This window comes from Anolis carolinensis, chromosome 1, assembly GCF_035594765.1.
Source record: "Anolis carolinensis isolate JA03-04 chromosome 1, rAnoCar3.1.pri, whole genome shotgun sequence".
NCBI lineage: Eukaryota > Metazoa > Chordata > Lepidosauria > Squamata > Dactyloidae > Anolis > Anolis carolinensis.
Window position 1 is genome coordinate 204,253,619 of NC_085841.1, and position 22,942 is coordinate 204,276,560.

General features: G+C 39.8%; 1 protein-coding gene across 1 annotated transcript in view; it reads right to left on the reverse strand.

The window, feature by feature from the left end:
* The window catches only part of dnah7 (dynein axonemal heavy chain 7), a gene marked incomplete in the record, with an annotated part of 224,097 nt that overhangs the window by 63,577 nt on the left and 137,578 nt on the right, over positions 1 to 22,942 (reverse strand). The window contains 6 exon segments of the mRNA XM_062964053.1: positions 3,335 to 3,670; positions 7,651 to 7,784; positions 9,706 to 9,896; positions 11,777 to 11,931; positions 12,312 to 12,475; positions 22,305 to 22,490. Coding sequence (XP_062820123.1) covers positions 3,335 to 3,670; positions 7,651 to 7,784; positions 9,706 to 9,896; positions 11,777 to 11,931; positions 12,312 to 12,475; positions 22,305 to 22,490 — 1,166 coding nt within the window.

A 22,942-nucleotide genomic window follows, 5' to 3' on the forward strand; every position in this document is an offset into this window, starting at 1 on the left:
TCAATCCCCACAGGGCTTTCACCTCTAAAGACCATCCAAGGTCATAGTTTAAAGGTCCGGATTGGTAGAGGTGTTTAATCAATGTGACGTAAACTGGGGAAACCTGGTTTACTCTGCAATTATTCACTTTTACCTGAGGCGTCATTTGGATGCCTCCAGTAAAAATGAGACAGGTTCCGCATTTGGGGCCTGTCTGGAAGAGCCCCAATATAATCCCCTGGGGGAGAAAAGCGGTATATAAATTAAAGAAATAAATAAATAATCCAGTTCAAAACAAATAATCTGGATTTTATACAGCAGTGTAGATGGGACCTAAGACACAGAGCAGAAGGCAACACATGGTCAATGGTCAACACATGGTCAACTCTAATGTTCTAATGTTTTGATGTTGATGTTTTATGCTGGTTTGTATGTTTATACTATTTTACTTGTTTTTTATTGGTTTAATTATGCTGTATTTTATTGTATGTTGAAACTGCGTTTGTCCCCATGTGAGCCGCCCCGAGTCCCCTCTGGGGAGATGGGAGCAGGATATAAAAATAAAGTTATTATTATTATTATTATTATTATTATTATTATTATTATTATTATTTTATTATGACACAGCAAACAAGATAGATATGCTGGATTTCATATCACAAAATCACAAGTCGAACACTTCCCAAGTGTCTAGGACTGTGTGATGTATTTTCGGATGATGCGCGCAGATCCCAGCAGGGTGGCCTTTTGCAGTTGGCAGATCATGATTTTGTCAATGTGTATTGTTTCCTATTATTATTATTATTATTATTATTATTATTATTATTATTATTATTATTATTGGCTACCTGTGATCTGTACTAGTCCAGCAGTCTTTGAAGTTAAGTAGTTTGTTGGTGTGTTTAAAAAAAAAACAGCACTTCTGTTCTGAAACAAGATGCAGAGTGCTCTTATGTTCCTAGAAGCTTCCAGAAAGCATGGCGATAACTTAAAACAAGGTATGTGCTCCCTAGAGGACATAAATACCCTAAAAAGAAACCAGATCCTGATTGATCTTGGAAGTCAAGCAGGGTCAGCTGGTTAGTTCTTGGATGGGAGACTGTCAATAAATACGGGCTGTCTCAGAGGGAGGAACTGGCAAAATCACCTATGAGTATTTCTTGCCCAAGAAAATCCTATGAATTCACCATATATCCACAGGAGACTCGAATATATATATACACATATGTCCTCCTTGTGGGTTCTGTGTGTGAAATTAAATCTCCCAATTAACAAAATTAACACCATGTCAGAGCAACACTCTTGATTACATCCATTCATCTTCTCATTTCAGTGGATGAGAGATCATCCAAGGTCCTATGGAGTTTCAGGTACATGATGATGCACACTACAACACTATTACTTAACAGAAGGCACATTTCCCATTTGAGGATAGAGCTTTGCAAAAGCATGCAATTCCCTCTTTGATTGCAGGCTTTTGCAAAGTATCCAAAGCAACCTTTCCAAAGGTGATAGAAGTGCCCTTATCTCAACTGAGTTACCAGAAAAAAGGTTGGTCCACCCAACGTGTCAACACAGTCACATATGAAATGATCCTTCCAAAGGCTGATAAATACCAGGAACACAAAAAGCAAACATCCAGACAGTACAAAACATCAAGGAGTAAGGGAGAACAAACTTCCAAGGGCTTGTTTATGATTTATCATTCTCAAGCTATAAAAAGAGTATCACATAAAATCTGACACTGAACTCAATTTTCACAGCACATTATTTTTTAAAAGAGTTTCCAGTGAAGTCAACTTAAATGCTGTGTCCAATTAACTGAAGATACTGAAATTAGTCAAGCTAGCCTTCCCTAATTTTCATAAGCTTTCTTGTTTATGGCCTGTTTAGACATTTAGCCCTTATACTGAATTTAATAAAGACAAAACTTGATGGGGAGGATTCTATCTAAAAAGTTATGAGTTTTTCAATCACTTCTGTGTAATTGTTAATGATAAAGTATCAGATTATATTCTTACAAAGTTCTTCAAGGACAAAGAACTTCTTAACTGTTTCAAAGTACTAAATATTTAGTCCAATGTTTTTAATGTTCCCGAATTATGTCTAGAGCAGCGGTTTTTCACAGTGCATACTGGGAACAGTTCAAGGAAGGTTAAAGTGTCCCAAGTCCTATCAATGTTGAAAGTCAAGGAAATCATTAGGATTTGCTTTGAAATTCCATTGATTTCAAGAGAAAAGCTGTGCTTAAATTCTACTGAAATGAACATCATCATCACCATCACATTACCATCCCATTTTTCCCAGTTCTGGATCCAACGCATCCTATACGAGATTAACAAAATAAAATCCACAAGATACAACAGAAGTTGAGTATCCCTTTTTGGAAATGCTTGGGACAAGTGTTTTGGATTTCAGATCCCCCCCCCCATATCTTGGAATTCCTAGATTTCCATATATGTATATGAGATATCTTAAAAATGGGACCGAAGTCTAAACATGATATTCATTTGTGTTTCATATATACCTTATACACGTAGACTGACGGTAATTTTATACAAGATTTTAAAAAATTGTTTCCATTAAACAAAATTTGTGCATGTTGAACCAAACATATCATTATCTCAACTGCCCATATGGACAATCTCAGCTTTTGAAACATTTTCGATGTTGAAATTCTGGATAAAGGATGCTCAACCTGTAGTTAGAAAGTGATTAGACTATCAAAAAAATAAAAATAGTTAAAAAACATGAACCATTGGGGGTGAAAGGCAACAGCAATGCAAGTGACAGTTGGAAAATCAAATACATTGAACAAGACCTGTTCTGCCTAAACCAGTTCTCAACCTATGGGTCCTCAAGTGTTTTGGCCTATAACTCCCAGAAATCTCAGCTAGTTTACCAGCTGTTAGGATTTCTGGGAGTTGAAGCCCAAAACATCTGGAGACCCACAGGTTGAGAAACACTGACCTAAACCATCAGTCCTCCAAGGCCTGTCAACAAAGCCTTCACCTGTTTATGGAAAGGAAGTAGGGAGGGTGCCAGTGTAAGCTCTCCTAGAAGGTGGTTTCTGAGTTTGGGAGAATCTGGTGGATATAGGAGAAGGCTTTCTCAATGGGGGCAGCCATAATCCCCAGATGTGCCTGTGAAGGGCAATAGGATGGGCAGAAAGGTTTCCCCAGCAGAACTCAAAGCCCAGGCAGATTTATAAAGGAAGATATCATATCTACATCCAGATGAAGCATATCCACAATCCTTCAACAAAGAATCACAGTATTCCAAGATTATGTCTCAAAACAGAAAACAAGGAACAACTGAATGTACAAAATTAAAACAGAGAAAAATTTTCACATACCTGTCCTGTAATATATCTGACTTCTCAGAATTATCTATGGACATAATGAAAAGGTTGATGAACCACGTGAGGGAATACTGATACATGGGCTCAATATTGGCCAAATCCGCAATGGAAAAAAACAGAATGGATGAATGAATTGCAATGGGACGATAGCCCATTCTAGTAGCGTCTATCTTCTTTTCGGTTTCTTCTGCTACAGCTTGCTTTTCTGAAATTTCATTAGCCAATGCCTTAGAAGAAGACAATATCTTGATGGCAGTTTCATCCTCTAAAATATTGCCTTCAGAAGACGACAGAACTTCCAAAATTTTGTCCTCAATTTCTTTTAGCTGCCTAGAATTTTTTAAAAAATCACATTGTCATATCAGAGAATCTGCAAATTACGACATTCAAAAGGCATTTGATGAGATTAAGGGAGCCAAATGACATTAGCTTACAAGCAGAGCTTGATAATTTCATACAACATGTGATGGATTTTTATAGAATTACATTTTGAATGCACATATAGTTCTCAAAATGCCCCCACAAGACTTTTGCCACAATTTAGCTGGAGAGTTCTGCATGTGTACCCCTACGGAGCTACACAAAGTAAAAAAAGAGCTGCTGTGCACAGGAAATGTTCTGCTCCAACAGCCGAGATCCACACATAGCTACACCCCTGCCAAGTTCAGAAGGAACAGGAAACTGTTCTGATGTTTTGACCCACAAACTCTTGTTCCACAAACTCAAAAACCCATAAAAACTCCATCCAGAAAGCCACACTGAGCTCCATTTGATATGGAAAATAGATGGTATGACAAAGGTGCCACCAAGAACAGCAGCCTCAGCTCTTCTCTGTTTCTTCAGCAGCAACTCATAGAAGAAAGTGTGACACAATATAAGGGTGTTAATATCCTTCCTGCCTCTGCAAATGACAGCACAGCTGGCACAACAACTCCTGAAAAATGATTTCATAATAATAATATGTCCTTTTGCATCATTATATTAGCAGAAACACCCAGGGAGGCAAAGGCAGGCCTCCATAGGTTTGGTTTTGAATCACCACACTGAGTTCTATTTTCTACAGAAATAAAAGAAGGTATTTTACAGCAAGACATCATTAAAACAAAATGCCAAAATTCTGGATTAAAGCTCCCACCAATAGGAAGAACTTCCTCAAATCCAACAAAGCAGCAAAAAAGAGTTCTCTCCTGACAGCACCTCCAATTTAATTTCAAGTGCCTGACATGAGTCATTATGTCCACTGATTGGGACAGACAATGTCTCAGTACTCGGGTTTATTCTTTTATTGTAGAGATTAATTTTTAAGAGGTGCTCTGAGTGTTGAGATTAATTTTTAAGAGGTGCTTTGAGTGTTAAGACTCCCTTTTTAGTTAAGAACTTATTATATCTCTTTTGGACTACAGTTTCACACTGTATTTTTTCTCTATCTTTAAATGAACTGGTTTCAAAGTTGCACTACGTGGGACCTCATCACATTGTGGTCCAGAATGTGGGCGGCAGCAAAGGGATTCACCAGGCAGAATGGCAAATCCGTGGGCAGTGGGGGAAACGATCACTCCATGCCCCGCATCGCCTGCATCACTGCTTTCCCTATCACACGGCGGAAAGCATCACTGCCCAGTTTCCCCCCGTGCTGTTCCCATTCTAAGTAATGAGAATATGGGAAGCCTTCCATGTTCTCTAAGCTCTGGCCCAGTGTGTTTCCAGGATGGAGCCCCACCAGAAGAAGCCTTGCGTTGAGTGATGGGCTCCAGCAGTCTCTGTCCTGGAAGCATCCTAATATGGAGCAAGAAGTAAATGTGATGAGGCCCTTGGAGCAATGGTTCTCAACCTGTGGGTCCCCAGGTATTTTGGCCTACAATTCCCAAAAATTCCAGACTGTTTACCAGCTGTTAGAATTTCTGGGAGTTGAAGGCCAACACAGCTGGGGATACACAGGTTGAGAACCACTGCCTTAGAAGAACCTGAAGGGAGTCTTGGAGTTGAAAACATTCCTCTTTAACCCAGTGGGCCAACTGCCCAAGATGTTGTTTTTTTTTTTCCGTGTCAGGAGCAACCGGAGTTGCTTCTGGAGTGAGAGAATTGGCCGTCTGCAAGAACATTGCCCAGGGGACGCCCGGATGTTTTGATGTTTTACCATCCTTGTGGGAGGCTTCTCTCATGTCCCCGCATGGAGCTGGAGCTGAAAGAGGGAGCTCATCTGCGCTCTCCCCGGGTGGGATTCAAACCTGGCAGCTTTCAGGTCAGCAACCCAACCTTAAAGTCACGAGGCTTTTTTCCCCTAGGCCACCGGAGGCTCCTACTGCCCAAGATAAGGAGGCAGTAGCTTTCTACTGCTGTTATTTCTCAGTAAGTATTATGCCTTTAACTATCCTCATTAGTCATCACTGATTGATTTCTCTTCTTTGGATTTAATCATTACTCCTTTACAGACATAATGACTGCACATTAGATACAGTACTTTCCATTTTTTTTTGTCCTGAACCTTGTGCCATTTGGTTAAACAGATGTCCTCAGATAATAAGATTATGGGAAATCCATTTTCTTCAGACGATACACACTATTTCTCCAACCGCTTGGTCTGTTCAATTTACAGTTAGGTTCAGACATCCTCATACACTGTATGTATTAGTGAATAGTTTCCAAAAGCATGGAAAGAAGAACAATTTTGGTAACTCACTCTAAGGAAAGGTGGATTGCTCCATCAATGCTAGAACTGCATGCAGAAAATCTCAGCCTCAATAAATGACATTTCCAGATAGGTCTGAAAAAGACCATGACTTGAAACACAGGAGAGCTAGTGCCAGTCAATATAGACCAAAGCTGGGGAATGTATGTTGCATTTCAACTCCCTTCCACTTTACTGGAAATTGTTAATGTAGGATTTGTGTATTGGTAGTGTTTAAATGAAATTTGTGTCTTTCCTGTATTGCATACTGATTGCATCATCCAGAGTGTACTACAGTCTGGAAAGAGTTAATTACTAAGAAGCTGTGATGACCTTGATGTGTGGCTGGAACTGGGGAGTGTCCAGACACAAGTGTGTGTGCATTGCTGATCTGATCTGTTCTGAGTTGAGTCAAGTGCTGTCTGCTGAGAAGTCAAGTCCTGTGTCCATTGCCTTCAAGTCTGTTTGTCTTTATTACTGCTTTCAGTAAAACTTTGTATATAGTTGTAACAACGTCTCTGATGTCTCTTCGTTCTGTGTTCCACTGACTCCATCCAACTACTGCTGCGCTGCAATTACTCTGACAGACACTGCTAGCAGTGAAAAATGATGGGAGTAACATGTCAGAAATATTTAAAATTAACTAGGTATTTTTAATAACAAAAATGTGAGTCAAGCACTGAAAGGATTAAATGGATGCAATGACTCAGCAAAAGCTGAAGTTCAATGTAAGCAGGTGTGCCTGTAGCTTAGTCTGCCTCAGTGTGAGGTAGGCCTCGTGAGAGAAGGCCTGGCATTAGTAACCTTCATGAAAAAAGCTCCAATGTGAAGGCTGCTGTGCATAAAGCAACTGTGTGAAGCTCCTGTGTAAGTTCCGTGTGAGAGGAGGCTCTGTGAGAGCAAAGCTTTTTATCTGCATGAGAAAGAAGCCCAAAGTGGAAGCAAAGAAGGAAGTATAAAGAACTTTCTTTGTGTTATGGAAACCTTGTTACTCTGCTATACATTTTGGGGAGGGTCTTTGGTTAATAAGTCCACTCGCCCAACATAACAATCCAACACATCTGAAGGACTACACATTCCCCTCCTTGGTGTATAAATCAGGTATCTATTTTTCCTTATTTCTTTCTAGCATGTGAGTACAAATAATTTCAAAAGTTTTAATTCCATTGAATGAGAATATGAGGATTTTTGCATATTTTTTCCTTTTTTAAATTTGATTTGTATAAAACACTTGGGTTTTCCACAAAAATATTTGTGTAGAGTGAATCCTTTATGTAATATACCTTGTTTCTGTTGAAAAAGCAACACCTCGTTTAGAAGAAAAGAAAGCATTTTTCCTATGACAGTCCCAACTTGTGTGAAATAGCCTCTGCCAATGAAGCTTAGAGTAATTATACAGAACAATTTTATTTCCATTGCAGGATTGATTTTGCAGCCAACACAGATTTCACACCAATATAGATTTCAAAAGCCTTTTTAAAATTCTCTGAACTTTTTAAAGGACATAATTCAGTTCCATGTCAGCACCATCGCAAGGTAGGAGATTCCAATTACATGATTCCATATCTAACATTAATGACCTTTCTCTCTCAACTGTTATCATTGTGTCAAGAAAGTTTTCAAACAAAACACATTTTTATACCGTTTGTTTTCTGCGCCTTGCAAGATTAAGGCTTGCTTTTCTTCTTCCAGATCTGGTCTCTCTCTGGCAACAACGATCCCAAGGAGCTGATCTTGCATCCCCTCAGGTGTTATCATGAAGTTCAGTAATGTTACCTGTGAAATTCAGAAGAGTTCCAAATCAAAACAGTATTAGGACCAGACAAGCTAGGAGTGGGAAGCTTTTGACACTCCAGAGGCTTCAGACCACACCAGCCCCGTCTCTTACCATTAGCAATACTGGGTGGGACAGCTAAGAGATACTTTAAAACATCTGGAGTGTCAAGGATTCTCTACCCATGAGATAAACCACAAACCATGGTTAATATCAGGCCACTAAATATGAAGCTTCAAAATCTGGGATGGCATTTAATGTTTCTGAGCCACAGGGATTTATGTTTTATATATATATCACGGCATGTCCTGTCTTCATGAGGAAATGCATGTCTTTTTAATATAGCTCCAATGATTTTCACATTAATCTGGTGTGCATGAAAGTGATACTAAGCCCTATCACTGAGAAAGTGAGATGTATCCAGCTAAGCAACAAGTTTGCTTTCTTTATAATGTTTTTCTGCCACATTTGCATTACTACAGTGTGGGAATAAGGGGGAATCAAAGGTAGGAATCCAGACTTATAGAACCATAAGAGTTGGAAGAGACCACGAGGTTATTCCAGGCCACCTCATTTTGCCATTTTTTTGTGTGTCAGGAGCGACTTGAAAAACTGCAAGTCGCTTCTGGTGTGAGAGAATTGGCCGTCTGCAAGGACGTTGCCCAGGGGACGCCCGGATGTTTTGATGTTTTTATCATCCTTGTGGGAGGCTTCTCTCATGTCCCCGCATGGAGCTGGAGCTCTCTCCAGGTGGGATTCGAACCTGGCAGCTTGCAGATCAGCAACCCAACCTTCAAGTCACGAGGCTTTAATCCGCTACGCCACTGGGAGGCTCCACCTCATTTTGCCATGCAAGAATACACAATCAAAGCACTCCTGACTGATGGCCATCCATTCTCCTTTAAAAAAAAACTTCAGGAGATTCCACTATATTCCCAGGGAAGGTATTGCACTGTCAAGAGTTCTTACAATCAGGAAGTTCTTCCTAATGTTCAGGGAGAATCCCTTTTCCTGCCATTTAAATCCATCTATATTTGTGGCACATTGCTTAGGAATTCCTGAAAGATATGTAACAAATCTGAATTTATCCACTACCAGGCCTTTGAAATTTAAAAGCAAGTTGAAAAAAACCATCTCAAGTTGGGTTTCCTTGTTAGCAGAATTTGCCAGTTTTCAATGACTGAAAGCAGCCAGGTCTTTGAACATCATTGCTCCAACAAACAAAGCATCAACAATCTAAGGCAAAGGCAAAAAATATGTGGTTCTTCCAAACTGGAAATTGTAGCACAACAACATTTGGAGGGTCATAGATTTCCTACTCCTACATGTTGTATGTTAAGCATTTTGTAGTTCTGTAAATTCCTATCTTTCTTTTGTATTGTCCTATTGTATTGTAGTTATGAGATCTTAACATGAAAAAGAACAAGACCATTTTGGAAAACAACTAAGTTAGAAACAAAGTACAGTAGAGTCTCACTTATCCAACACTCGCTTATCCAACGTTCTGGATTATCCAACGCATTTTTGTAGTCAATGCTTTCAATACATTGTGATATTTTGGTGCTAAATTCGAAAATACAGTAATTACTACATAGCATTATTTCGTATTGAACTACTTTTTCTGTCAAATTTGTTGAATAACATGATGTTTTGGTGCTTAATTTGTAAAATCATAATCTAATTTGATTTTTAATAGGCTTTTCCATAATCCCTCCTTATTATCCAACATATTCATTTATCCAATGTTCTGCCAGCCCATTTATGTTGGATAAGTGAGACTCTATTGTAACAGCAAGCAGAGATACTAGATACATGGGTAACCATCCAGGAAAGTATGGCAGCAAAGACTGTGCTGCTAATATCATTCTTTGACTATATATAAAAGACAGCAAACAGTAGACTGTTCCTAGGCAAACTGCTCACTTTGACTGATGTCTCAGGAAGGTAATGTGGATTCCTCAGCTTGGTCGTAATATAAAAACGAAAGTCGGGTGCATATTCGATGGTGGAATCTCCAAGACGGATACAGATGCTGCCGGCCTGCTTGAAGGTCTGCTTAAGCAGAAGCGGCTCTAAAATAGGATCCAGTTCTTCACCAATATTTTCCAGAAGCACTGGAATTCAGCCCAAAACAAGTTCTGTTAAACCACACAGTCCTGATCTAACCGTTTGGAAAAACGGGGGGAAAATATCAACAGGGATGGAGGGGAACTGTATTATTGAAATACAGACACATAGACAATAAATTTTACACTAAAGGGGAAACCAATCTTAGGCACTCAATTGTTTGAACATCAGTGGAAAATAAAACATTTTTACTACAGTTCCAGCTCCATGCATAAATTGTAAAGAACTCCACTATAAAATCTGATACAAGTAATATTTTACAGCTTTAAGAACAAAACTGGCGTATAATAAAAACAGAAAGTCAAATTGTTGGCAACGCAGTGCTGAGAAAGCAGACTGTAAACATTTTTGCTTGGATTGCCTAAAGATCAAAGTCTTTAGGGAAGATACACTTAAAACAAGTTGGCTCCTGAATGGAGCAGCTCTAAATGCTAGTTGTCATCAGTTATTCAGACCCTTCTACACTGCCATATAATCCAGATTATCAGAGCAGAAAATTTGCATTATCTGCTTTGGACTGGATTATGTGAGTCTACACTACCAAATAATCCAGTTCAAAGCAGATAATCTAGTTTTCTAAATGTTATAAGCCATTTAGAAGCATTATAGAAATTAGTAAACCAGTTTGACGCTATCAAGGTAAACACGACTGGGAAAAGAGAAAACTCCGAGGTCAAGATGGGAAGTCAACCAATTTTTTTTTAAATTCTTTTTCTTTTTTTCTTTCTTTTTTTCTTCTATTATTTTCTTTCTTTCTCCCCCCCCCCCCCTCCATTTTTCTCTCTTCACCTACTTTCAGAACCCTTTCAACTCCCTCACTTTCCTATCAATATATTGTTCCACCACTTTCGATGTATTATGTTTCTTTACAAAATAAAAAAAATAATGAGCAAAAAAAGAAAAAGAAAAGGTAAACACGACTGGGTAGGCACTAGCAATTTAATCAGGAACTTAATAGGTAGATTTCATGGCAGATCCAATCAATACAAAACCATTATAATATTTGAATAAATACCTCAAATACAGCACTAAAGGTAAAGGTTTCCCCTGACGTTAATTCCAGTCGTGTCCGACTCTGGAGGTTGGTGCTCATCAAGCCGAAGAGCCAGCATTGTCCGTAGACACCTCCAAGGTCATGTGGCCGGCATGACTGCATGGAACACCATTACCTTTCCGCCTATTGATCTATTCACATTTTGCATGTTTTTGAACTGCTAGGTTGGCAGAAGCTGAAGCTAACAGCAGGCGCTCACTCCACTCCCGGGTTTGAACCTGGGACCTTTCGGTCTGCAAGTTCAGCAGCTAAGCGCTTTAACACACTAAGCCACTGGAAGCTCCAATACAACACTAGATGATCACAATTACCAATAGTCAGAAGCCCCTTCTACACTGCCATATAAAAACTAGATTATCTGCTTTGAACTGGATTATTTGGTAGTGTAGACTCACATAATCCAGTCCAAAGTAGATAATGTAAATTTTCTGCTTTGATAATAATAATAATAATAATAACAACAACAACAACAACAACAACAACTTTATTTTTATACCCCGCCTCTATCTCCCCAAAGGGGACTCAGGGTGGCTTACATTGGGCCAAGCCCGAATAAAAAAAAAAGCAATATAAAACACAACAATAGACAAAAAACATGCACAATTATAAAAATTTAAACATTAGCCAATAAAAACAAATCACAAGAACTGGATTATATGGCAATGTAGAAGAACTGGATTAATCTGGATTATATGGCAGTGTAGAAGGGTCTGAGTAACTGATGACAACTAGCATGTGATGAATCACAGCCAGTGCTAATTCCATCATTAATTCTGCTCTCAATGTGGATTCTTTTAGGCCTTGGCTGCTTACCAGGTGTGCCAAACTGAACACAGTTTTCTAGTGTCCGCACAAATTCAGAGTCAGAAAGCTTAATGACATGCAAGCTGTTTGCCTTCTCCATATGCTTCACCCATTTGTTTGCTTGACCCTGAGGATCTATCATGAGAGGCCATCTTCTTGCATTCCTAGAGAGGGGGGCAGGAGAGAAAAATGGAAGACACAAACTTGATGAATGAGCTTGGTCTATTATGCAGAAATCACAGTAACGTTTATATGACTCAATTTAGAGAAACTTTAGTTTTCATAGTTCAACAAGGTGTGCAGATGTTATGCTCCATGCTTTTAAGGGGGAATCCTACTTCCTGGAGCTGTAATCTATCTTCCAAATAAAACCATGGCCCAGTGTGCTTTGATTACACAGCAAAGAGCAGTGATTTTTCTTCTGCCACCAAGGAAAATTCAGGAGCGGAAGGCATGAAGGAAAGGTCCCATTGAGCTCCAGGGGTTTCAACCTGCCCAGTCGCCAGATGTTTCCCTCCCTTGATTTATAGCATCTGATCCTTACGAGATAATGATCCCATTATCAATGGAAAATGAGTCGGAAGGCAATCCAGCAATGTTCCAAGCTCTAATTTTCACTGGTTCTCCTAATGTAGTGGTCAGAGAAAAATCCTCTGAGCAGGGGATGCCTCTGGCTTTCAGGGTCATCATCCAGTCCTGTGCTTGATTCTGAAAGGGAAAAAGGACAAGCGTGAGCCAACTGTTATCATCGGCTACTGTAAGATCTGAATGAGAATTTACAACAGCCTTATGATGCCATCACTGAAGCTCACTATGGTCTTCTCACTCTTGGTAACACCTTGCCTGCTGCGGATCAATGTTACTTTTTATTGCTTTAACCTTCTGTCTTCTGCCATGTCCAAGATTTCTTCAAACCAGGAATGTTATCCAGTTACCAAAATCCTAGCCAATTACTCATACAAACTTCAGTCAATTAACTACAGTAGAGTCTCACTTATCCAAGTTAAACGGGCCGGCAGAAGCTTGGATAAGCGAATATCTTGGATAATAAGGAGGGATTAAGGAAAAGCCTATTAAACATCAAATTAGGTTATGATTTTACAAATTAAGCACCAAAACATCATGTTATACAACAAATTTGACAGAAAAAGTAGTTCAATACGCAGTAATGTTGTGTTGTAATTACTGTATTTATGAATTTAGCACCAAAATATCACAATATATTGAAAACATTGACTACAAAAATGGCTTGGATAATCCAGAACCTTGGATAAGCGAGGATTGGATAAGTGAGACTCTACTGTAATTCATAATCACAGAAAGGAATCAAGATAGAGCTCCTTCATAACAAATAAATAACCAATTAATGTTGCGTACATTTTCCATGTAAGAAAAAGTTGTTCTAAGATAAAGGTAAAAGTTTTCCCCTGACGTTAAGTCCAGTCGTGACCAACTCTGAGGGTTGGTGCTCATCTCCATTTCTAAGCCGAAGAGCCAGCATTGTCCGTAGACACCTCCAAGGTCATGTGGCCGGCATGACTGCATGGAGCGCCGTTACCTTCCTGCCGGAGCGGTACCTATTGATCTACTCACATTTGCATGTTTTCGAACTGCTAGGTTGGCAGGAGCTGGGGCTAACAGCGGGCGCTCATTCCGCTCCCGGGATTTGAACCTGGGACCTTTCGGCCTGCAAGTTCAGCAGCTCAGCGCTTTAACACACTGTGCCACCACCAGGGGCCCAGTTCTACAAAGAACTAGTTGTTCTACAAAGAGATAAACTTCTTTCTTTATGTGTTGAGGATGCACACATAGATCAGGTTTTAATAGTTTTGTTCTAGTGAGATAATTATCTCAGTTGGTGGAATGGAAAGGAGACAATCCCTTCCAATAATAATAATAATAAAACTTTATTTATACCCCGCCACCATCTCCCTGTGGGGACTCGGGGCGGCTTACATGGGGCAGAGGCCCAAACAACATAAGGACAAAATATAAGCAACATAATACAATGACAATATAAAACAGATAAAACAGTAATGCAATATATCAATTAAAACAACAATACAGGATAAAAAATTACATTAAAAACACATAAAAGGTAAGACCGTAATAAATACAGGATAGATTATTAAAAACCCTCCCAAGGCCTCCATGAACACTCAAAACCTGCATTGGAGTGCTTGGAATCCTTCTAAATCAGCTTTATGGGCAGCATAGTATAGACTATGCAGGAGAAAAAAGTCTAACACGGACCAGTATAACATACTCCATAGATTTGATGCATATGTTGCAGTATTTGTCAATTTAGAAGACACATTCTTGCTTCTTCCACAAGAAGATAAATGCTTCATTTGAGATGGGTAGACAGTCTTTGCAAGTAATTTTATTAAAAGCTATGCAGACTCCTAAAATCACCTACCTAAAATTGTGCTGGCAATATTAGTCAAATTAATTAATCAAGAAAAACTCTGAAATCAAAACTCATCAATGAAGCTGTAGCAGATTGCAATGATTTCTATGAGCAGCTTGTTTGCAAGCTGTCATGAAAAAGTTCAGGGGAGAGTCCAGAGACCCAAGGGAAAGTAGAATTGACAAGAACTGGAAGAAGGTGATGTGAGAGCTGGACCATAAGGAAGGCTGAGCGAAGGAAGATAGACGCTTTTGAACTCTGGTGCTGGAGGAAAATCCTGAGAGTGCCTTGGACTGCAAGAAGATCCAACCAGTCCATCCTCCAGGAAATAATGCCCGGCTGCTCACTGGAGGGAAGGATATTAGAGGCAAAGCTGAAGTATTTTGGCCACATCATGAGGAGACAGGAAAGCTTGGAAAAGATCACGATGCTGGGAAAAAAGGAAGGAAAAAGGAAGAAAGGCCGACCAAGGGTGAGATGGATGGACGGTATCCTTGAAGGGACTGGCTTGACCTTGAAGGAACTGGGGGTGGCGACGGCCGACAGGGAGCTCTGGTGTGGACGGGTCCATGAGGTCACCATGAGGTCCATGAGGTCACAAAGAGTCGGAGACGACAAAACGACTGAGCAGCAGCAGGAAGAAGGTGGAGGCATTTCCAGTCATTTCTCCATGGCTAGACTGGCATCATAGAGTTGTAACACAGAAAATAAACAAAGGATTTTCCCAAGCAGCAAGCAGCCAGGCCTTGAAACTGCAGGTCATTAAATGCTCATCAAGGTGGTCAATTGCAACACTCACACTTTCCTCCAACAGACAAGAGTTCTTTCTCCCACCCTGGACCTTCCACAGATATATAAACCCCACTTGCCTAGTTTCCAAAAGACCTCACAACCTCTGAGGATGCTTGCCACAGATGCAGGCAAAACGTCAGGAGAGAATGCTTCTGGAACATGGCCATACACCCAGAAAACTCACAATAACCCACAAGGAAGATAGTTAAATAAGATTTTCAGAGTGAAAACTGGAGAGAGCTCCTTTAACAGTGGTGTAAAAAGAATTCCAGCAAGTACAGCTTGTTACTTGGCTACAAGGTGAACAACACCTACTGAAATTCTTTCCTACACAAAAACTAAATGTACAAGAGGCCTATCCAGTTTTCACTCTGGCAACCATACGCACAAAATAACGGAGGTACTACTACTACTACTACTACTACTACTACTACTACTACTACACACAGAGACACACAAAGAGCCCTGTGGCATTGTAAAAACTCCCAAAATTTATCTGGTATAATCTTTCATGGATCCCAGACAACTGCATTGGATGTGCTACCGCAGTGGTTCTCAACTTGTGGGTCCCCAGATGTTTTGGCCTTCAACTCCCAGAAATCCCAACAGCCGATAAACTGGCTGGGATTTCTAGGAGTTGTGGGCCAAAACACCCGGGGACACACAGGTTGAGAACCACTGCACTACAGGAATAGACCAGAAAACCCCATTCGGTCCATGCTGCTCAGTCATTTAGTCGTCTCTGACTCTTCGTGACCTCATGGACTAGTCCACGCCAGAGCTCCCTGTCAGCTGTCACATATCACACATATCACACCCTTAAAAGACATTTTGGCACAGTTAAGATCTGTGCAACCAATGGGACACCTTTGTGAGATTTTGTGGGGTCCATAAACTCTTAAACCCACCCCCATCCCTTAAAGGGGATGGCTCCCCGCAAAACTGTCCAAAATAACTTTTAAGCAGAAAAAAATCTGCATGTATGAAAACAATTTAGCAGGTGTGTAGAAAGCTGTTTTTAGTTTATCCACTCTGGAACAACCCCACAGCCAGCCAAAAAGTTAAATAGAAGTGACCTAAAATGGCAATCCCAATCCTTCAGAGTTGTGTAATAGCCAAACATGAAGTAGTATGATCTTCAGACTCATAAGCGTAGCGTACCTATCGCTGTATTTGGGTTAAAGAAAAAATGTTTCAAAATTCCACAAGGATTCTTCCGATCTAGTCTTTTTATTAAAAAAAACAAAAAACTGATGCAGACAAAATAGGTTTAATACAGATTTATCCAGATGCACATCCCAGTGATTTAAATGGATTCAGTATGACTAAAAAAGATTAGCTCAAGATTCAAATCTGGGATGCTTTTTTATGGGATTTGAACAAACTGTGTTTAAGGTATGATGGGAATCAAATAACACATGAAGAGTGGGTCTTTTGTGTGTTAAGTCACACTGTGTAGGCTGCTTTTCTACACCTTTCAAGTATAGCTGAAAAATAATTCTGAGCTGCTCAAAATGTGCTCTGTTACTGCTTACTATCACATTAATTCCAGTGCTTTCAGTTACCGAAAACCCACTGAAACAGGATGCCAGGTGTCTTTTTTAAAAGCACCTTACATATGCAAGGTGCCAACACCTATTTACTAAATAATCCTTCAAACACCTACACAGGCAAGATAAGGACACCACTGATCTGTGGCTTGGGAGTATGCCATTTTGGTGAGCCCTACCCTGAGACCTTTTGATGTAGCACAGTGGAGAAATATGTAAATACACAAACGAACTACAAATCAATGAATCACTAACTGGCTGTCAGCAAACTGGTTAAAAGATAATGGAGAATGTGTATACACATACAGGTGGGAACGATGGTTGCCATAAATGCTCAGCAGTCTATCTAAATGAGGCTGGAAATGATGGAATGATAGAACCAAGAAGTGAAAGTAACAAGTAAGTAAAGGTAAAGGTTTCTCTTGACATTAAGTACAGTCATGTCTGACTCTGGGGGTTGGTGCTCATCTCCATTTCTAAGCCGAAGAGTCGGCATTGTCCGTAGTCACCTGGCTGGCATGACTGCATGGAGCGCCGTTACCTTCCTGCCGGAGTGGTACCTATTGATCTACTCATATTGCCATGTTTTCGAACTGCTAGGTTGGCAGAAGCTGGAGCTAACAGCGGGCGCTCACTACGCTTCCGGGATTTGAACCTGGGACCTTTCGGTCTGCAAGTTCAGCAGCTCAGTGTTTTAACATACTTCGCCACCGGGACTCCTAAGTAACAAGTAGGGTTGTGCAATTTGAGTGAACCGTGATCCGTTTCAGTGTCCCGGAATTTGGTAGGGCCCCAATCTGTTTTCCGAGGGCCTCTCGAATACGGGAGGACAGAAATCCATTTTCGATCAGGAAAGCCGAAAGATTTGTATTTAATCCGGCCCTTTGGCGGAAATGGGATAGACTTCTCAGACTCCCCTTCCTGTCATTTTAGACATCATTTGTCCTCATATCCTTCATTAAGAACTGTATTAAAAGTATTAGGGTTAAGATACCACTCTTTCTTGAATCCTTTCCCTTCTAGCAGCTGCCTCCCTCCCTGCACTCCACGTATAGCCGAAAAAAACAGAAAGCAGCCATTTTTCGGCAGCCACTGTTCTGTTGCAGACAAAAAAAAAACATGGCTGCAGAGCCCTTGCCATTATTTATTTATTTATTTATTTACAGCATTTATATTCCGCCCTTCTCACCCCAAAGGGGACTCAGGGCGGATCACATTACACATATAGGCAAACATTCAATGCCTTTTTAACATAGAACAAAGACAAACAAACATAGGCTCCAAGCGGCCTCGAACTCATGACCTCCTGGTCAGAGTGATTCATTGCAGTTAATTGCAGCTGGCTTGCTCTCCCGCCTGCGCCACAGCCCGGGTGTCCAAAGAAGCAGAATAAACCAAAGATTGTTTTTTAAAGCAGATCTGGGCACAATCCTAGTAACAAGCACAAAGCGGAGCATTCTGGTTCAAACTTTTCACTGATGTCACTGTGAATTATTCCCATGTAGGCCAAAGATGCCTGACACTTTCAATAAGGACAACAGCTTCTATCCCTTTTATAGAATTCAATGTTTCCAGCAGTAGCATGTTTCAGAAGGAGAAAGGCAGTTGAGTGGGTTACCGATGGTACATACCCAGGCCTCTTCTACACAACCATATAATTCACATTATCAAAGCAGATAATCCACATTATCTACTTTGAACTGGATTATATGAGTCTACACTACCGTATAATCCAGTTCAAGTCAGATAATCTGGATTTTATATGGCAGTGTAGAAGGGGCCAACAGCCCTTTCCACACAGCTATATAACATCCATATTGAACTGAATTATAGGGTAGCGTAGACTCAGATAATCCAGTTCAAAGCAGATATTGTGGATTATCTGCCTTGATATTCTGGGTTATATGGCTGTGTGGAAGAGCCCTAAGAGAAATAGGAGCTGAAGCTCCAACATATCTAGAAGGCATCAAATTGGTAAAGGCTGGTTCTTGAATTTTCCAGCTATCATGGATGGAAACAGCAACCCCTACATTTCTTTGCATCCAGAAAATGAAATCTCAGTACCTTTACATTGTCCTTAAAGAACATTAAATGAAACAAAGTAAAAACTTTTTGGTATTAGGGAAATTGACACATGGACTTGATACATTTAAAGTAGGTTATATAGGAAATAAACAAATTAGACAAACGAACTGAAACATTGAAACTGGCCTTAGTACAAAATAAAAAATTTCAAAGAATTTTAATATCCTTTAAAAAATAACCTCAGCTAAGTTATTTCTGGATTTATCTTTCTCAAAATGTTTATTTAAGGATACTTGACTGTTGCTTGTTAATAAAATCAAGTTAGAGAGAATTACAATAAACTATCTTGGTTGGTTATAACATAAGCCGTTAAAATATTAATGTTATCCTTTGGCAACATTATTTGTTGTGTTTCATACTTACACCTTGGAAATCCCAAACGCTTATTAAGAAATCAACGAAGAAAAGAATGTTTCTTTTGGTTGCAGTTGGCAGGGAAATAACATCAATTACGCATTATAAAAGAAAGCAGAATGTAGGGTTGGCCATAAAAAAAATATTTTTTATTCCTTTCCCCAACACTTGTAGAACAAATGTTTCAGCCCTGTTAATAGAATTGCTACACTGATCTGATTAAGGAGAACATGATTGTACAGCAATAAAAGATGAGAGAAACAGAAATTGATGAAGATGTTTCTCCATGAGCTTGAGCTATTAGTCATGTCAGCCCAATGCAGCTAAAGTGAGTCATAACTAATTCCCATTGAAACCAATGAAAGCAGTTTAGAGTTCCACTACTCCCAATAAGTTTGTTGAAATTATCTGGGAAAGATTTTATGTGCTTAAATTCAAATGCATTATCCTTTTTCAGAAATGCAAGTGTGCGGAAGTCCTGTACAATATAATGGGGAATTCAGTAAATATTTAGCATATTTAAAAATGTTTAGACATTCAAAAGTTTTCTTGTCCAAATGGTTCCTAGTAATAAATTTAGACAAAGAAAATAAAATGCGGTGGTTTGACTAATGTTACTCATAGTTACAGATATTTGGTTGCCATGCTTTTAATCAGCTAAAGAAGTGGGTGGAGATTAGACAAAATAGCTGGGATGCAACATATGGAAAAATCTTGAATTTCTGATCAGTCTGGTTTTTGTCCTAGGGATATAGCCATGCAGTCTGTGATTTAGCCGTTTCATGTGCACATATTCTATTTGGTTGCTTTCTTCAGGATTATCACACTTAAAAGTAACAGTGTACTCTATAGGGATCAAGGGTGTTATTTATTTATTGTGTCAGGACTGAATTGAGAATACAATTATAATGTATAAAAACCACAAAGTTAAAAATGTGACATTATACTAAATGTCCTTTGACCGTTAGCTGTGCCACTGGTGCATGTGGCAGGGTGCAGGTTGCATTGTAGTAGGTGGTCTGTGCTTTGCTCTTCTCCACACTCGCATGTTGTGGACTCCACTTTGTAGCCCCATTTCCTAAGATTGGCTCTGGATCTTGTGGTCCCAGAGCACAGTCTGTTCAACACCTTCCAAGTCACCAAGTCTTCTGTGTGCCCAGGTGGGAATTTCTCATCCAATATCAGCCACGGATTGAGGTTCTGGGTTTTAACCTGCCACTTTTGGACTCTTGTTTGCTGAGGTATTCCTGCATGTATCTCTGTAGATCTTAGGAAGCTGTTTCTTGATTTAAGGCATTGGCTTGTTGGCTGATATCCGAATGGGGGATAGGCTGAAGATGTCACAGCCTTGGTCCTTTCATTGCTGGCTGCTACTTCCCAACGGATGTCAGGTGGTGCAATACAAGCTAAACAGTATAATTTCTCCAGTGGTGTAGGGTGTAGACGTCCTGTCTCATTAAGAGCCATAGCCACTATTTTAACATGGTAAGATGTTTTCCACACTGGGCATGCATATTCAGCAGCAGAGCAGCAAAGCTCAAGAGCAGATGTCTTCACTGTGTCTGATTGTGATCCCCAAGGTTGTGCCAGTCACCTTTTGTATCATATTATTTCTAGCACCCACTTTTTGCTTGATATTCAAACAGTGCTTCTTATAAGTCAGAGTATGGACAGAGTGACTCCCAGGTATTTTGGTGTGCTGCAATGCTCCAGTGGGATGTCTTCCCAGGTAATTCTTAGAGCTCAAGATGCTTGTCTGTTCTTAAGATGTCTGTGTTTTAGATGGATTAGGAATCAGCTGGTTTTCCCTGTAATAGGCAATAAGAGCACCTAAAGCTTTGGAGAGCTTCTTTTCAACCATTTCAAAGCTCCCTGCTTGAGCAGTGATGGCACGATAGTCAGCATAGATGAGACTCTCTAGGGTGTTGCCTTGTACTAAGTCAGAGCATTGGTCCATCTAACTCAGTAGAGCCCACATCTCAGGAGTGGGGAACCACTAACATGTTTGGGATAGCAACCCCCATGATCAATTGCATTTAGTCATTTAGGCTGTGCTTTTCAACTGCTCATTCTAGTAGAGGCTTGTGGGAATTTCAGTTCGAATCACATCTTGAGTCTCCCAATCATCTGAGTTCTGTGTAGGATTCCAACAAGTTGCCAACTGAAAAAGTGGCAAAGTTTCTGAATTTAGCTATTTTCACCAGACCACTGATAACTATTATATGTAATAAACTAGTTTCATAAAAGTATTAAGATGCATTTTACCCAAACATCAACTGCAGATAAAGACAATGACGTTTTGAATCCTAGTTTGGGAGAATGGCAGGATAAAAATCCAAGAAATAAATAAACAATAACCATAATCCCCTGCTATTGGCTGTTCTGTCTGAGGCTTCTGGGAGTTGAAATCCAAAATAGCAGGACCGCCATGCCTGCTCTGAACTGACTGTTGAAGACTTCTGAGTGTTTCTGACTGGGATTTCTCCTATCCCTTCCCGAAATTGAAGAGGGAAGGCAAAACATGTACTCTGGACTTCATTACACGCACTAGAATCAGTGTTTCTACACATTTAAAAAATGGCTATCAATACAGCCCATCACATGATGCATCGTGGATTCTAGGTATTTTGCCATTTCTAAAGTGTGATTTCTTCCTATGGTTCCTAAATTAATTGGCAATTTACTTCTTTTCAATTCCCCGTGTAGAGATGTATAAAAAAATCTCAATTTACCATGTGATGGGAATTCCCCTGGCCTGCTTGTAAACATACTAATAACGTCATCATGGAGAGAAGAGCCGGGATGGGCTCCAAGGAGGAAGGAACAGCAATTTATATAAAGAAAACGGCGGAGGTTACAGTGGGAGAAGAAATATGTTTTCCTTATGATGAGAAGGCAATGGATAATTAGAAAAGAAAGTGGAAAGAGGGAAACTAGGTGATGGGAATAGGAAAACCATCCGTTTAATTTCCAAACAGAGCGTTGTGAAGCTTAAGGAAAAAAACAAACGCTTTATTTCTCCCATGGGATGAAGTCCAAAGTCACTGAGCTACAGCTTTAACCAAAGCTTCATGGTAGAAAAGATTTTACATGCAGGAAATCTCAAGTTTAGCATTTGATATCTCCAATTTACCATGGATTTCCAGATGTTTTAGGCTAAAACTGCCACCAGCCACCTATAGTCAAGGATGGTAGCAGTTGTAGGTCACAATTGGATTAAATTATTTTGTTAGTTTTGCATAGAGCAGGTTCAATAAATCACTGAGATTTATCTATATGTTCACAGTCATATCTTGGGCTAGCAGAAGCATTTCGATTGCAGATATGTCATTCCTTTGCTCCTTACCTGTCGGTAGCTGGACGTGAAGGCTCCCAAGTAAGCCACAATACCAGATGAAACCAGGATATCGCCTGTCAGGTTGACATATTGCTTTCCCAGTTCCAAAGCTGACTGGCTCCAACGGGTTTTCTCACCTCCAAGGCCTCCAAGCAATTTTTCTGCTCGGTCAAGCTTTTTGCTGCACAGGTCAACCTGGAAACCAAAATACAAACTTTAACCATCACAAATTTTGTGACTGCAAATTGTTACTTCTTTTGTTTTCAATGCATCTGAGAACTACTATAGATGTATTGATTTCACTGGACAATATCATTCTTTTCCAATAAAATAAATGGCCTGTGGGTTTGAAGGTTTAAAGCTTTAAGGTGGAAAAGGGGGAAAGAAAATGTGTGTGACGGATAGTCATGTCTGAACACAGCAAGGTCTATGGCAATTCCATTCTTCTTTCCTTCAAATAAATTATTGCCTTCAGTCTGAAAATGTGCAATTGATAATGGATTTATATGTGGTATAAAAAACAATAGCATCCAAACAAGCAATAGATATCTCACGAGCGCTTGATGCTGACATAGGAAGGTCACTTTCACATGGATATGGAATGTATATTGAATTTCCTATCTTGTGGTTTATTTTTTAAATAATGT